Source organism: Miscanthus floridulus, chromosome 16 (assembly GCF_019320115.1).
Source record: "Miscanthus floridulus cultivar M001 chromosome 16, ASM1932011v1, whole genome shotgun sequence".
NCBI classification, from domain to species: domain Eukaryota; kingdom Viridiplantae; phylum Streptophyta; class Magnoliopsida; order Poales; family Poaceae; genus Miscanthus; species Miscanthus floridulus.
The window spans coordinates 105,501,146-105,516,070 of record NC_089595.1 but is presented as its reverse complement, the minus strand read 5'-3'; the positions used below and the strand labels follow the sequence as shown (position 1 = coordinate 105,516,070).

General features: G+C 45.6%; 3 protein-coding genes and 1 pseudogene across 5 annotated transcripts; 1 reads left to right on the top strand and 3 right to left on the bottom strand.

Annotated features, from left to right (window-relative positions):
- Positions 1–206: 206 nt before the first annotated feature.
- Positions 207–3,064, bottom strand: LOC136511199 (uncharacterized). The gene is made up of 4 exons (XM_066505365.1): positions 2,883–3,064; positions 1,738–2,031; positions 459–1,380; positions 207–350 (listed from the first exon to the last, which is right to left on the bottom strand). The coding sequence occupies exons 1-4, from the start codon at positions 3,062–3,064 to the stop codon at positions 207–209; spliced, it is 1,542 nt and encodes a 513-aa protein (XP_066361462.1).
- Positions 3,065–6,411: 3,347 nt separating this feature from the next.
- LOC136511198 (probable carboxylesterase 18) lies at positions 6,412–7,229 on the top strand (annotated as a pseudogene).
- A 4-nt stretch (positions 7,230–7,233) lies between these two features.
- Positions 7,234–7,859, bottom strand: LOC136511196 (DIMBOA UDP-glucosyltransferase BX9-like). Its single transcript, XM_066505364.1, has 2 exons — positions 7,769–7,859; positions 7,234–7,667 (listed from the first exon to the last, which is right to left on the bottom strand). Exons 1-2 carry the CDS (start codon positions 7,857–7,859, stop codon positions 7,234–7,236), a joined length of 525 nt encoding a protein of 174 aa, XP_066361461.1.
- A 1,298-nt stretch (positions 7,860–9,157) lies between these two features.
- Positions 9,158–14,177, bottom strand: LOC136513045 (WD repeat-containing protein 55-like). Of its 3 annotated transcripts, XM_066507047.1 has the most exons (15): positions 14,034–14,177; positions 13,887–13,919; positions 13,381–13,445; positions 13,023–13,110; positions 12,870–12,942; positions 12,427–12,533; positions 12,025–12,067; positions 11,825–11,881; positions 11,657–11,733; positions 10,229–10,274; positions 10,093–10,139; positions 9,914–9,987; positions 9,783–9,838; positions 9,611–9,701; positions 9,158–9,500 (listed from the first exon to the last, which is right to left on the bottom strand). In XM_066507047.1, exons 1-15 carry the CDS (start codon positions 14,126–14,128, stop codon positions 9,427–9,429), a joined length of 1,026 nt encoding a protein of 341 aa, XP_066363144.1. In that variant the 5' UTR covers positions 14,129–14,177; the 3' UTR covers positions 9,158–9,426. The 3 variants fall into 3 exon arrangements, with proteins under 3 accessions (XP_066363144.1, XP_066363142.1, XP_066363143.1); XM_066507045.1 differs by having other exon boundaries at positions 9,611–9,838; XM_066507046.1 differs by lacking the exon at positions 13,887–13,919 and having other exon boundaries at positions 9,611–9,838.
- Between the last annotated feature and the right edge of the window lie 748 nt (positions 14,178–14,925).

Here is a 14,925-nt window from a genome sequence, read left to right as displayed (position 1 = left end):
TTGTAATTGAATGATCAAGTGTAATAGCTACTTTACCAAGTCTAATCACACCCCCTTTTGAATTGTCACCAAATATGATATTCTCATCTGAGTTTATAGTTGGAGAGTATGATGAGAACATACTCCTTTCTCCAGTCATATGATTTGTACAGCCGTTGTCAAGTACCCAACTTGACCCACCAGAGGAGTATGCCTGCAACACAAGTTTAGTTCCTAGTTTTAGGTCCCCAAATATTCTTGAGGCCCTGCACGTTAGTCACAAGAACTTTAGGAACCCAAATGAACGCATTAAGATAAACATTTCGACCATTGCCAACAAACTTGGCAAACACTTCCCCCTTGCTGTTGTGCTGCAAAACAAAGTTAGAATTCAAACATTGTTGAGGTGTTTTTGCCTTTGGTTGATAAGCATATCTATTTGGAGTGACCCAGATAGATTTCTTTGGTTTCTAGACAACCTGCTCAGGATGAGATACCTTCTTCTTAGGCTTAACATGAGCATAGGAGGAGGTGGTGGTCTTCCCTTTTCTATGGGGGGCGGCACTGCCGCCCTTCACAGCGGCACTATCGCCCATAAGCTGCGGTCTTGCTCTAGGCTGGCCTTGTGCCACTATCTGTGCAGACCTATCTATACCTTCCTGCCCTTTGCTCATGAATTGAACACACTCATATCCATTGATTACCTTTCTCCTATTGGTTTTACCTCCATGAGTGTGCCTAAGCCCATCCTTGATGTGTGGATTTCTTCCATCTTTGTATTGCGGCCTCTTTGGTTGTTCAACTTTACCACCAGCAGATTTCTTACCTTCCATGCACCTTTTGCCTAACATAGCATTGAGCCTAGCAATCTCCTTTTTCATAACCTTCATGTTTGCAAGGTTAGTGGAATAAACATTTAAGTCAAGATTATAGCATTTTCCACACCCTTGGCTAGTGGAGGGAATAGAAATATCATTTGTGTTAGAGGGCACTGGGGTGCTCTCCCATAGAAGATTATATTGCTCCTCAAGTTTGTTGTGCTTTTCAACTAAGACACAATACTTGTCATTGAGTGCAATATTTGCCTTCTTTGTGAGAGCATGTTCTCTTTGTTCTTCGGCCAAGGCCTTGTTCAAAGAGTCCACCTCACTCCTCTCTAACTCAAGCGCTTCCTTGCAGCCAATATACATCTTTTTGGTTTCCTCAAGATTTTCATCTCTATTGGCTAGCTCAGCTTTGACACTTTCTAATTCCTCCATTAGATTTGTGATGAAGAGCTTGGTCTTAGGATCCAAATTTTTTGTCAATTTAGCATATTTCTCAACATCACTAGTTTCATCATCACTAGAATCACTAAGTTCACTACTAGAGATGTCATTAGGAGGTGGAGGAGATTTGGCTCTTCATTTTACCTTCTCACCCTTTGCCATAAGACAAATATGAGTGGAGTGGTGGTCATCATCATCAGACATGTTGTTGAAGAGCCTTGGTGTAGAGGATGGCTTTTGAATGGCCACGGTTGCAACCTTCACATCCTCATCAGTTGACTCCTTAGTTGAGTCCCATTCATGCCCAATGTGTGCCTCTCCCATTTGCTTATATCTCTTTTTGTGTTCATGCTTGCCTTCATTGTTGTCCCTCTTGTATTTGTTGTTTTTCTTCTCATAGGGACACTTAACAATGAAATGCTCGGTGCTGCCACAATTGTAGCAAGTCATCTTCTTCTTGTTTGGAAACTTTTTTTGCACTATTTTATACCCATTCTTTTTCTGCCCCTTGTGATAGTTCTTCATGAACAAAGCCATGTCATTAATCTTCATATAATCAGCCCCATCATCTTCATCTTCACTTGAGGATGAACTTAGATCATCATTTTGTGGAGTTGACTTGATTTCCTTGGGCTGACTTATTGATGCTTGCTTGTTGCCCTTTGCCTTGTTGAAGGTGCCTTGATTGCTTGATTTATTGGCCTTGAGAGCTACTTTCTTGATTTTCATGCCTTCTAGCTTGGCTTGCAACTCACCAAGTCTTCTCCTCTCATTGGCTTCTTCTCTTTACATGTCAAATATCAACAATCTTCTAAGAACATCATTTGGTGTGAAGTGCTCAAACTTCTTCTTATCTCTAATCAAGGTAACTACGGTCTCATTTCTTGATGAGTAGGCTTCCAACATAACCTTCACCACTTTGTGATCATCAAGCTCATCACATCCATAGCCTCTAATCTTGCCCACCAAGGTCATCAATCTATCAAACATCTCTTGTGGCCCCTCTCCATCAACAATCATGAACCTATTGAGCTTAGCTATCAACAAATCAATCTTTGCTTTCCTTACTTTATCAACACCTTCATGTGCTAGATACAAAGTGTCCCAAATCTGCTTTGCAACATTGGCATTCATCACTCGGTTGTACTCATTTCCATCAAAGGCACTAAGAAGAATGCTAGTGGCTTGGCCATTGAGATAGACAGCAGCTAACTCCTCATTTCTTGGCTCTTCGGGATCTTCCGATGGCTGCAATCCATTCACCACAATCTCCCAAAGACCGGGGTGAAGAACTACAAGATAGGCACTCATCAAGTGCTTCCACTTGGCAAAGTTTGTCCCATCAAAATGAGGCAACTTGCCCGTGGGTACAATGATAAAGGACCTTTTGTTATGGTTAGACAAATAAGAATAATTAAAGAATGCGGCGGCATATTTGTTCTTGTTGTTGTTGCTGCCCTTATCATCGCTATCCTTCTTCTTGTCCTTGCCCTTCACCTTCTTGCTATCTTTTGAAGCATGGTATGACACATCATCATCTCCATCATCCGAGCTACTAGAGAGCTCACTAGATGATGCATCATACTCATTCTTCTCTTGCTCTTGAGCTCTTGCTGCCCTTCTCTTGACTCTTGCCTCTCCTGTGATTCTTCTAGCTTTTTTCTCTTCTTCTTGTCCTTGAGCCGCTGCTCTACCTTCTTCTTTTCTCTAGCTTCTCTTGTTGCGATCTTGGCAGCTTTTCTTTCTTTTCTTGTCTTTCTTCTTTCGGCATCGGTGGTCTTGGCTTCTTTGATGGTGGCATCACTTGCTGTCGACATGGACAACTCGCTGCTACTGCTGGCATCCTCGATGTGCATACCACTTGTGTTTGCATCGCGCACGGGCCTCAAACCTCCTCCTTCTTCCAAACTTCACGTGGTGAAGCGTATACGAAGCAACCTCGCTCCGATACCACTTGTAGGATCTACAGGAAGATAAAAGAGGCCTAGAGGGAGGGTAAATAGGCCTATAAAAATTCAACTCAAAACTCTGTCAGAATAGATGGCGGCACTGCCGGCCTACAGGGTGGCACTGCCGCTCTTCGAAAATAAATCTAACACAACTGAGATTTTACAAAGATGAACCTGCCCCAATTAGCTGCTTAATCCTGCAATATAAAGATAAGATCCAGTTCAAAGACTGAATACCACAGAAACTCCACACAAGATTGGATCGAGCAACCAAACCCTAACACCAGCTACTAAAGAGCTAAACCAGCAAGTAAATAAGATAAAGCATGTGAGACACAAGATTTATCCCATGGTTTAGCTCACCACAAAGGTTTGCCTAAGTCTATGTTGTTGAGGAAACCACAAAAGGCTTGGGCTTGCCACAAAGTCTTGCCTTACCCTCGTTCTCAAATCAAGAGGATGAACTCTTGAAGTGAGAGGTGATTTCTTAGCTCTGAGAATGAGGTTACAAACCTCCCAAGGCTGTCACACGAGTTGACAAGCCCAAGAGCGGTGCCTAGCCGGCTAGAAGCAAGCTCCAAGAGTAACAAACTCTAGAACCGCCGGCCAAACATGAACCAAATACTCTTAGACTTTGGAAATCAGTAGATCTGCTCTCCAATCGAGTTTTGCTGCCTTTTCTCTTAAGTTTTGATGGTTGGAATCAAAGATTTGCTTGAGGGATGAAGGAGCAATAATGGAGGAGAGAGGGTGAGCCTTGGTTCAGTTATGTTTCAAGCAGAATGACTGAGTGAAGTGGATGACCATTGTGGGCTGGGCCTGAAGGGTATAAATACCCCTTGGGTCCGACGGTCAGTTAAGGGCGGCACTGCCGCTCTTAACAGGGCGGCATTGCCGCCCTAGCCAAAACAGGTAAGTTGAGGTGAAATTTGGCTGGCAGATTTGACTAGGTGAGAGGATGTAAATCTAAGAATTTGAGCATCTGGTTCAACAGTTGACCAACTGTCCTAAAATCCCTCTTAATAGTACGACTTTCCCTAAACTTAATTTCAAAACATAAAAGAATTTAAACCTCATTTGAGCTAGGTCTAGCCACCTTTTGTAATTAGGACATCTGCAACCTGTACATCATCCTTATTTTTCGATTCCCTACTTGTCATCTCGATAAATCTCATTAGTCCTCTAATTTGGTGGTCATCTATGCCAAAACCCACAATAGGGCTTGATTGCACTTACACTTTGAATCTGAGGATGCATGTGTATGTTTGAGCACTTGGTAGCACATGTTAGCTAGCATTGTGTCCCCTTTATAGTACGGCTTTTCCTATACTCAAATTCAAAATATAAAAGAATTTAAACCTTCTTTGAGTTTGAATCTATCAACATTTGTAATTGGGGGCTCCTCCGTTTCGTGTAGCATCCTCGAATATAAATTCCCCGTCATCTCGAAAAATCTCATTAGTTCTCTAATTACGTGGTCATTATCACCAAAACCCACAATTAGTGCTTGATTACACTTTCAAACCGGCAAGCACGAGCACCCCTGCGAGCACCTGGATAGAGAGATTTTCTTTAAAGGGCGCGGACAGGAACGAGTGGATGGCACGGTTGCGAGTGGGAAGCCACGTCCGTCTATCCGTCCGTCCGGACGTCCTCACGGGTATATTACCGACATTGTAAAGATCATGTGGTTTAGCGTTAATATAGGCATAGATATCCATGTTTATACATGATTTAAATATTGAATGCTAAATGGATATTATTTGAATCCATTTTTTTTATAGTTCGCTATCCGATTCTAGGTCCGTATTCGAAAAATGTGAAATTTCTTATATTATTTGTATCCACGAAGAATGGGTTGCTACGTGCGTGCGTTTATAGAGTTGAGTGTGCGTGCTGTTGTAAGTGTTGCATGCATAATTCACAAAAAGAAAATATCATCTTAAATTTATACTTATGACTAATTAATGATATAAATAATAATTACTTTAATTTAACTAGTTTAAACTCTTTAAAAGTTATCTCTATGGTTAATATGGCTAATCATAAAGGTTAAGTTTATAATTTTAAACTGCTGGCTTTGCTATTGTGTTTGCCCGATTCTGATGGTTCCCTTTGCCATTATCTCTTATGAAATTCAGAGAGGGAACCTCGCATCCCAAGTGCCTGGAACAGCCGAACAATGAACACGACACACTTTCTGTTTCGGTCTGGGGCTCCAGCGTGTTCTTGGCCTTTAGGTGAGTCCTTGACCTGCTTTTCCATAGATTTCAGCGTGTGTTTGGTCTGGGACGATATGCAATGAGTTGGACCTAACCCATTTTGCTGGATTAGTTGAATCATTTGCTGTTTGTTTAGAGGGAGGGGTTGATTCCAGTTTCACGTTCGGGGAATTCCTCGTGTGCCATTAAAAAGGATCATAATGCCCTGTGTGTCTCTGAAAAGGTTCAGCGGTCTTCAGCGCTACCGCTCTAACTTTTTTGTGCCCTCTATGCCACTGCCGTCAGTTTAGGCTCTAACGCCGTTAAACTGTAGATGTGAAAAGTCGAAAATACCCTTAAGTCTAAATATGTCATTAATTTTTTTGAGCATCTCAACGACTTCAAATGAAAAAACTCAAAACTAGAAAGTTGTATATCTCGTCGAGATCTATAATTTTCATATAAAAATTATCTTCATTTAATTCCGCAAAAAGATATGATTTTTCTAAGATATATTAATCATATCAAATCATATTTTTTCGGAATTAAATGAAGATAATTTTTATATGAAAATTATAGATCTCGACGAGATTTACAACTTTCTAGTTTTGAGTTTTTTCATTTGAAGTTGTTAAGATGCTCAAAAAAATTAATGATATATTTAGACTTAAGGGTATTTTCGACTTTTCACACCTATAGTTTGACGGCGTTAGAAGCCAAACTGACGGCGGTGATACGGATGGCACAAAAAAATTGAAGCAGTGGCATTGAAAACCGCTGAACTTTTCCAGAGACACACAGGACATTGCGACAATTATGTATTTGGCACTGGAATAAATCAGTCTTTTTTATTTAGCACTAAAAATTTTGAACTTTCTTATTTGGCATCAAGTTAAAATTTTCTTCTGTAAATGGCACTACCGTCCATTTCCGTCAGTTGACTGCGTTAACTCTGTCATGTTTCTTTCAGAAGTACCAAAATGCCCCTTCTCTTCTTTGACACAGCTTCGTTCCATGCAGACCTTGTTTGACACTGCTTCGGTACTGAGTACTATGGCAGACTGGCAGTGAGGTGGAGTGCCGGTGTGTATCGTAACGGACTGCCAGAAATGAAAGGCTCGACGACCACGCCCGCCGGACACTGTCCCTGCCATGGACGGTGCGTGTCCAGCTGGCCGCGCTCGCGCTAGCGCACCGCTGGGACGGCAGCGTCCGGCACATTCTCTTCTCCCTCGACGAAAGTCTGGCGCCACGTCCCGCCCGGACGCCTCGGGGGTGCGCTCCGCCGACGTCACCATTGACGCCTCCCGCGGCCTGTGGGCGCGCGTCTTCTCCCCCTCGCCCGCCGCGGACGCGGATGCCGAGCCGGCCCCGTTCCCGTCGTCGTCTACTTCCACGGCAGTTCCCCGCGGCGTACGACGATGGCGTCGTGGCATACGATGATGGCATACGACGACGGCGTCGCGGCGCTTCGCTACCTCGACGCCAACGCTGACTCCCTACCGACGGTCCACGTCCCCGTCGACCTCTCCAGCTGCATCCTCGCGGGCGACAGCGCGGGCGGCAATATCACGCACCACGTGTCGCAGCGCTAGGCGGCGGCGTCCGCGTCCGCGTCACTGCCCGCGAACCTCAGCATCGCCGGCGCTGTCCTGATCCAGCCGTTCTTCGGCGGGGAGGAGCGGACGGCGGCCGAGGTGGCGCTAGACGGGATGTCCGCGTTGTCGGTGGCGGGGACCGACCACTACTGGAGGGAGTTCCTGCCGGAGGGCGCCACGCGGGACCACGAGGCCGCGCGCTTGTGCGGCGAGGGCGTCGAGCTCGCTGACGCGTTGGCTATGCCCCAGGCGGTTTCCACAGGAAGGGGTGGCCGCTGTTGGCTATGCTCCAGGCGATTTCCACCAGCTCGGCCGCGGACATGCTGGCGAGGCTGCCGAAGCTGACGTAGAGCACGGACGCTGGGGCTTGCGCGTCGAGCCACTCAAGGCAGCCACGGTCTTGCAAGAGCAGGCTGCTCGAGGCCGCTGGAGAGAGCTTGTGGAGCGGGCCGATGTCGAACACGGGCACGCCAAGGTCTCGCCGGAGCGACGCGAGCTCGCCGAACTCGAGCGCATCCATGGTGTTGAGGATGAGGCCCGAGGAGGTCGTCACAGCCGTCACTATACGGGAAATCACCTCGCTTATTACGCCGTGATAGGCTCTGGCGGTGGACGGAAAGTCCCGGACACGGTACGGCGGCAGCTCCCTCACCGGCGCCTCCAGCTGCGACTCTGCAGCGGACCGAATCATGGAACACTCAGGAGCATGCATGAGGTGGGTTCTAGTGCCGTGCACTTGCGTTCGTCATGGGTGAGAGCGTGCGCGCACTTACCTTGCGCCGTCTGGTACCCCTTGTCGCAGAGCATGGGGAACGCCGCGAACATGCGGAGGCACGCAGCGCTACCGGTGCGCAGCGCCAGCATGGGCACGCCGAGCCCCCGCGCACGTCCAACAGCGTCAGCAGGCGGGCGTCAGCGACCAGGCACGCGACGTCGTCCCGCGCTGCCTGATCCTCCGACAGCAGGGCGGCCAGGCGCTCCCGGAACGGAGCCTCGCAGGCGCGGTTCACGGCGAGGATGTGCTCGACGGTCACCTGGAAGACATCCGACGGTCTATTTATTTTTTCCTATTTAGCACCATAGACTTTTGCTACAATCAAGGCTATTTATGTTATTTTGCTAGCCACTTGACACCGTTATTGGTTTAAATGGACGGCAGTGCCATTTACGAAAGAAAATTTCAACTTGATACTAGATAAAGAAATTTAGATTTTCTAATGTCAAATATGAAAGACCGATTTGTTTTAATGCCGAATACATAATTCTCTCCAGGAAATTCCTCCTTTCACGTTTGGTGTGAGGGATGAAGTAGAATGGGATGGATGGAATTTTGCACACCGTTTGCTACCGTTACTCCTAGGACCCGCGCGTCAGTCACACTGCACATCGTCTTCTTCCTCCAGGCGCACACCCTTCCTCATCACCGCGCACCAGCGTGCGCCTGGCCGCCGTGCCCGGCCCGACCGGCCTCCACGCTCCCTGCGCCCGCGCCTCTCGCTGCCCGCGCTGCGCCATGGCCGGGTACGGCACCGGAGCTCGCCCCGTGCTCCCGGTGGCCACCCCTTTCGCTGCCTCGTGCTGCCATGGACAAGTACGGATCTCGTCTCGCACCACCATGGCCGGGGGCCGCCGCGGTCGCTGAGGGCGGGGGCGGGGCCGGGGCCGCCACGGTCGCCGTGAGCGCGGGCGGGGCGAGGCCGGCGCGGTCGCCACGGCGGGCGCTGGGTGCAGGGGCTGGGCCGAGGCCGGCGCGGGCGCGGGGGACGGGGGTGAGGCCGGCGCTGGCGTTGAGGATGGGGGCGTGGCGAGCGCTAAGGGAGATGCAGAGAGCCAGAGACGAGACGGACACCGACGGCGTTGAAGTGGGTTCGCTTGGTCCCTCGTTTTGGTGGAATGAGCTGAACCCGGATCTGAGGGTGAGGGTATATTCCCTCGTGGGTTGTACACAAACCCGCATGATTCGTCAACTAAACAGCAGATAACGGACCGGGATATCCCAACTGAACCCACAAACCAAACACACGGTTAGGACGGGACGGGATGGCCTAGCCCTAGCTTAAGCCATTCAACACCAGCTACACGGCATGGTACACAGCTTAATAAGTCAGGACGCATTGTGTTACGAAAACCATGCTTCACGGAACCAAATACCAGAATAATCATTTTTCAAGTAGAACCCTCTTTACTCGAAAATTGCCAGTTGGAGTATTTATTTATATATGTGCAGAACATACTGCAACGAGGTCCTGTTTCCTGGGAGACAACCCACAACACTAACTGCTTCTACTTCTAATATTCCATCAGCCAACATACTTAAAAAAACAACATTTGGCATGCCTTGCACCGGCAGTCAAAAAGTTGCCCACTCGCACTCACGTACAGTAACAAAAAAAACGTACAACTCGAAGCTTCTAACTTGGGAACTTGACGTCTATAAATCTGCAAAGAAATCCGATGCCGGCCTACTTGAACTCTGTCCTTTACCCGCCTTTTTACTCCTTGACCCTGAACACCCCCCAGTGAGAAAGATAAGAAATAGCTTTGAGAAGAAATGTGAACCCAAAAGGCAGGATTATCATGCTAATGGCACACAGCATAGTTCAATAAAATCTCACCTTTAGAAGAGGTTGCGGCCATGTCTACATCCATCGCATCATCATCACTATCGTCATCACTATCATCGGCAGGTTTGTCACCATTGACTACCTGTGGACCATTCAAGAGTTCTTCCAAGTCCCAGACTAACGTATGGGCACACCAACAATGAGAATGAGAAAGGATTGTCACCTTCAGCATTTTATCATGTGAGATGCTGCCGAGATATTTCTTATCGTTTGAGAAAGCTGCATAGCATAAATAAGTCATAAGAACATGCTGTTTTTTTCCACCAAATCTCACAATCAAATGGACGCACATACCAAGGGCCTCAATGGGATATTCTGAATGTTCAGCAAGTGGCTGTATTATCCTATTCGGTAAGATGCCCACTAATCTACACAAACAAGGATTTCATGTTAGAACAGCAATCCATCAGACTAACAGGCAATTGCCTGAGAAGTGAGAAGTTAACATAAAGCAACAGCTGTGAATTCCAAACCTGATCACACCATCTGACGAACCAGAAACCAAAGTTTCTTCATCCAGCTAGAACACGAAGCATACCCGTAATGAGAATGAATACACAAATAGGGCAAAAATGACATTTATCATAATAAGGTTTGGGTCCCACGAACCTTGAGCATTGTATCCACAGACTGCGTGTGTCCGAGAAAGCGGTCACTAACCACAAAAAGACATGCCAGTGAACAATTTTAGACCACATCACTTGAAGAATTAATTGGGTCTAAACCACACAAAGTGAAGGAAGCAGACTGGCAACATCTCATAGTGGCATTTTTAGGAAGCTATGAATATTAGATGTCAAGATCCTTCTAAGGAGCTACTGATCACAAGATCTTTGAAAATTGGAATAATCGAAGAAAGTGAATTACACTTGGTCCGATAAAGTTACTTATCAAATTACCCATAAGAACAAAATTGCTCCCACCTATGATAATTACAATGATGAAAAGAGGGGGGGGGGGGGGGGGGGGGGGCAGACCGAGTGCCGGAGGCTCCCACATGAGTGGGGTCTGGGGAAGGGAAAAACCGAGGCAAGCCTCCCCCCCCCCCCCCTGAAAATCTGCGGAGAGGCTGCTTTGAACCCACGACCTGGTGACTCAGTGAGACAGCTCTCACCACTGCACCAGGTCTGCCCTTCGATAATTACAATGATGATTAGAGAAAATATTGGTAGGAACTAGGAAACATACAACAACAACAACAAAGCCTTTAAGTCCCAAACAAGTTGGGGTAGGCTAGAGTTGAAACCCAACAGAAGCAATCAAGGTTCAGGCACGTGAATAGCTGTCTTCCAAGCACTCCTATCTAAGGCTAAGTCTTTGGGTATATTCCATCCTTTCAAGTCTCCTTTTATTGCCTCTACCCAAGTCAACTTCGGTCTTCCTCTGCCTCTCTTCACGTTACTATCCTGACTTAGGATTCCACTACGCACCGGTGCATCTGGAGGTCTCCGTTGCACATGTCCAAACCATCTCAACCGGTGTTGGACAAGCTTTTCTTCAATTGGTGCTACCCCTAATCTCTCACGTATATCATCGTTCCGAACTCGATCCCTTCTTGTATGACCGCAAATCCAACGCAACATACGCATTTTCACGAACTAGGAAACATACAAGCAATATTTAAGCATCAAAATATCAGGGAACGCTGCATCCAGAGAACTACGTTGATGTAATGATGGGGGTCCCTCCGTTCCAATTATAGTTCACTTTGGTTTTGTCCTAAGTTAAACTTCTTTAACTTTAACCAAGTTTATAGAAAAAAAACACCAACATCTACAACATTAAATTAGTTTCATTAACTTCTTCATGAAATAAGTTTTGATAATGCATTTGTCTTGTAGATGTCACTATATTTTTCCTAAAAACTTGGTCAAAGATGAAGAAGTTTGACTTAGGACAAAGGCAAAGTGAACTGTAATTTAGACTGGAGGGAGTACTATACAAATAGTATTAGACAAAAATAGTTTCGTTAGTGAAGTTTTATCTTTGTGCTATTTTATTTCAGCAGTTAATGTTGTGTGATGAAAACATGGTTACCTGCAATCCTTAAAGTATCCCCATGAATATAATAAGAGTGCTCCACTTGGAGTTCCACAAACAACCTTTTTACCATTCTAAGAGTCACAAAGAATAAGATAAAATTCAATTATCATGACAACAGGACAGAAATGTTGCTAGCAAAAACTGTTTGCCAAAAATAGGTACCTTCATTACCACCAAGGATAGCAACTCATCTTCTGAAAATTCAGATCGTGACCTTACCTGGTATTAAATTAGAAACAGTTAAAAGATTGCAAGTTAACTTACAATAATTCATCGGTAAATGATAACCGTAGATAAGAAGTCCTAAAACACGAATTGAACACACTAGAAGCAAGACTCGATGTACTCCAAAGGCAACTCACTTTATTCCTCCGCAGGCTGTTCACAGACAGAGTTCCATCCCCACTACAAGGAAAACAAAGATTATTTAACCCTTGGTTACCATATTGTATCATGCACAGAATAGATGACGATAAATTTGACATGCAAGCGTTTTGTAAATAAAAACATCTTTAGTGTGTCATAGAATGTCTTTTGTTAATTGGTATAACAAAATCACACCATCAAATTACTTAATAACTACTCCACATGAAGTAGCAGAGCAGTTAAGTGCAGAACTAAAAACAGGAGTATTTCTGCCTGCTTCATGACCAAAAAAATGGGAAATAAAATAAGAGGATTGGTGATCATCTTTAGTTGTTTGCCATGCAGACAAAGTTTCAACTGTGTTTGATACATATCAACTGCAGGGAATCTAGTTAAACCTTGTAGCCAGTATCTGATTTGAGTCAGCCACATAGGTCATATCTGAAATGTAATCATCATGGACATCAAAACTGTTGCAGCAAGCTCGTTCCCGGGTATCCCATACCTAAAATTAAAAGAATGAGGATAGCTAAGTCAAAAACTACATTATACATCTAATCTAATAGAAGATAATTGCATATAAAACAAATTTTGTCTGCAAAAGGAGCCATCTCATAAACGTCACTTGAGTCCAAAAACAGACATAAGTGAACATTTTTGTAACACGGATTTTAGTATGTTTGGTACAAGCATTGTTATATAAATAAGCTTGTTAATGCTTATTTTCGTATGACCCAAAATGTCAGAGTACTGGAAACAAAATGATAAAACTGAAGTACTGAACTGTATTTTAGCACCCATACATCTTAGGCCAGCAGACTTACTGGTTACTGCTTCATACCTTAATGCAGCCATCATCATCACCTGTGGCAATTGTAGACTCGGTAAGACAGACAAGGCGGTTTATGGCATTCCTAAAATCAAGTTACAAATGGTCCAATGTTTAGTTCCGCAAACAAAATAAATACTAGCACTGAAAACCAACAAAACTCACTCATGTGCATCCTGCAAGCGGGCAATGGCCTTGCCTGATTCTACATCTGAGGCAAGGACTGAGCAATCAGCTGACCCCGACAAAATCACTGAACCAAACCACAACAGCAAGAAAACCGTCAGGAAAATGGTTAGAGGACGTAAGGTATGCAACAGGATGCATCAAGGTGTGCTCCCCTCCCAATTAGTTCCAGTTTGTCATTGCCAACTTAAAGCTGCTAATTTTGCAGCATCATTTTTTAAGCATAGCAGAGTTAGAAACAAAGGTCAGAACATAATCCATAAAACATAGTGTAAGTGGGTGCACAGGTTGGCAGGTATATAAGAGCACTCGATAACAAAAGGCAACAAGGCATTACCTTTTCCTGAGTCCACAAAACGAACAGCTCTGCATGACTCCTTGTGAGCTTTTACCGAAACTAACCTTAGTATCAAACAAAAACGAAGTGATATCAATCCCTAAGATATGGAATCAACCTTCGAATTGCCAAAGCATGAGTGCATAACCTCAATGACAGAATGCACTAACCACATGATATTTCTACCGTTGCAATTCAATTCTAAGTCGACTACACAGTTACATAACTGTGGACACACCTAAGGCCTTGTTTGGATGCACGTGTATTCGTCTTAATCCACATGTGTTGAAGTGGATTGGAGTGGAATTAAACTAAGTTCCATTCCAATCCACTCCAGCACATGTGGATTGAAGTAGATACACATGCATCCAAACAAGGCCTAAGCAAAAACCAAGGAACACTAATCTGATGCTATGAGCACAGCAACACGGTGCCGAGCACCGGAAGGCGGAATTCCAAGTGTGAAACTAACAGAGCAGAAGCAGCAAGAGAGATTCCGAGAGTACCTCTCAGGCTGCGACTCCGGGCCGTAGCGGAAACTGTGAAACCAACCAAGATTGGAAGCGGTTACTCTGTGGCGGTAAGAACAAGCAAACAGGAACGGGAAACATGGAAAGGCATAGGGTTCAGTGTGTGCGGCTCGGAGGGCTTACATGCAGAGCTCGCCGGTGATGAGGGAGGTGACGACGAGCGGCGAGGACGGGTGGAAGTCGAGGTCGAAGGGCAGCTCCTCGTGGAGCGCCTCCATCGCAGCGGCTGGCAGAGACGGAGGCGGGCGGGCGGCGGCGCGGCTGGCAGAGAAGGAAAAACAGCCGAGGGAGGGCGTCTCGGGCGGGCTGGGCTATAAGGCCTGAGACAATACAACGCGCGTACGCAGTTTTCAGATAGCTGGGCTGGACATGTGTAAACGGGCTCCTAAGTAGGCCTAATCTAGTACTCCCGCCGAGGGCCCAACCAATCTGATTTTGCGAAATTTGATCGCATCTTCTTTATGTTTTTTTTTCATCATAAAAAAAAACTCGTTGAACTGTTGTATTTTGCTGTGTGGTCAGTGGTACAGTGGTACTGTTCTCTGATAAGAACACGAGTTCTCATTGCTGACTGGCTGTTCACTGTTGCCACCGCACAATGACACTGGCAGACTCACCTATAAAAAGACCATTAGCGGTCCTGTAGAATATTATTGTACTGTAGGTCTGAGTATTCGTCCCCTAGTCAATGACCGGAAACGAAGCGCACTGCTGTTGTTTGGCTGATCAGGAGGTACGGCCGTACCCGTACAAACAGTGGTAGCGCACTACTAGACTAATTTATTACGAAAAAAAATATTATTTGTTAATTGAAAAAGTACGACTTATAAGCCAAATCAATAGAACGATGCTAATCCAGCAGCGTCCACGACCACGTGAGCACAGGCCTGAAGAAGGGTGAAGGCTTAGGGTCTGTTTGGCTGGTATTAAAGTCGGCTGATAAATCGACTGAAGTTGTTTTATTGTGAGCGACTGATAAGTTCAAGCGAACATGCCCCTAGCCAGAAGTACTCCC

Coding starts and splice junctions, on each gene's coding strand:
- LOC136511196 (XM_066505364.1), bottom strand. CDS start 7,859: ATGCTGGCGCTGCGCACCGGTAGCGCTGCGTGCCTCCGCATGTTCGCG. Junction 7,668..7,768: donor GGGGTACCAGACGGCGCAAG/GTAAGTGCGCGC, acceptor GGTCCGCTGCAG/AGTCGCAGCTGGAGGCGCCG.
- LOC136511199 (XM_066505365.1), bottom strand. CDS start 3,064: ATGTCGACAGCAAGTGATGCCACCATCAAAGAAGCCAAGACCACCGAT. Junction 2,032..2,882: donor CTAGAAGAATCACAGGAGAG/GCAAGAGTCAAG, acceptor TGACATGTAAAG/AGAAGAAGCCAATGAGAGGA. Junction 1,381..1,737: donor AAGGGGCAGAAAAAGAATGG/GTATAAAATAGT, acceptor GGTAAAATGAAG/AGCCAAATCTCCTCCACCTC.
- LOC136513045 (XM_066507045.1), bottom strand. CDS start 14,128: ATGGAGGCGCTCCACGAGGAGCTGCCCTTCGACCTCGACTTCCACCCG. Junction 13,111..13,380: donor TTTTGTGGACTCAGGAAAAG/GTAATGCCTTGT, acceptor GGTTTGGTTCAG/TGATTTTGTCGGGGTCAGCT. Junction 9,501..9,610: donor GGCCGCAACCTCTTCTAAAG/GTGAGATTTTAT, acceptor GGGGGTGTTCAG/GGTCAAGGAGTAAAAAGGCG.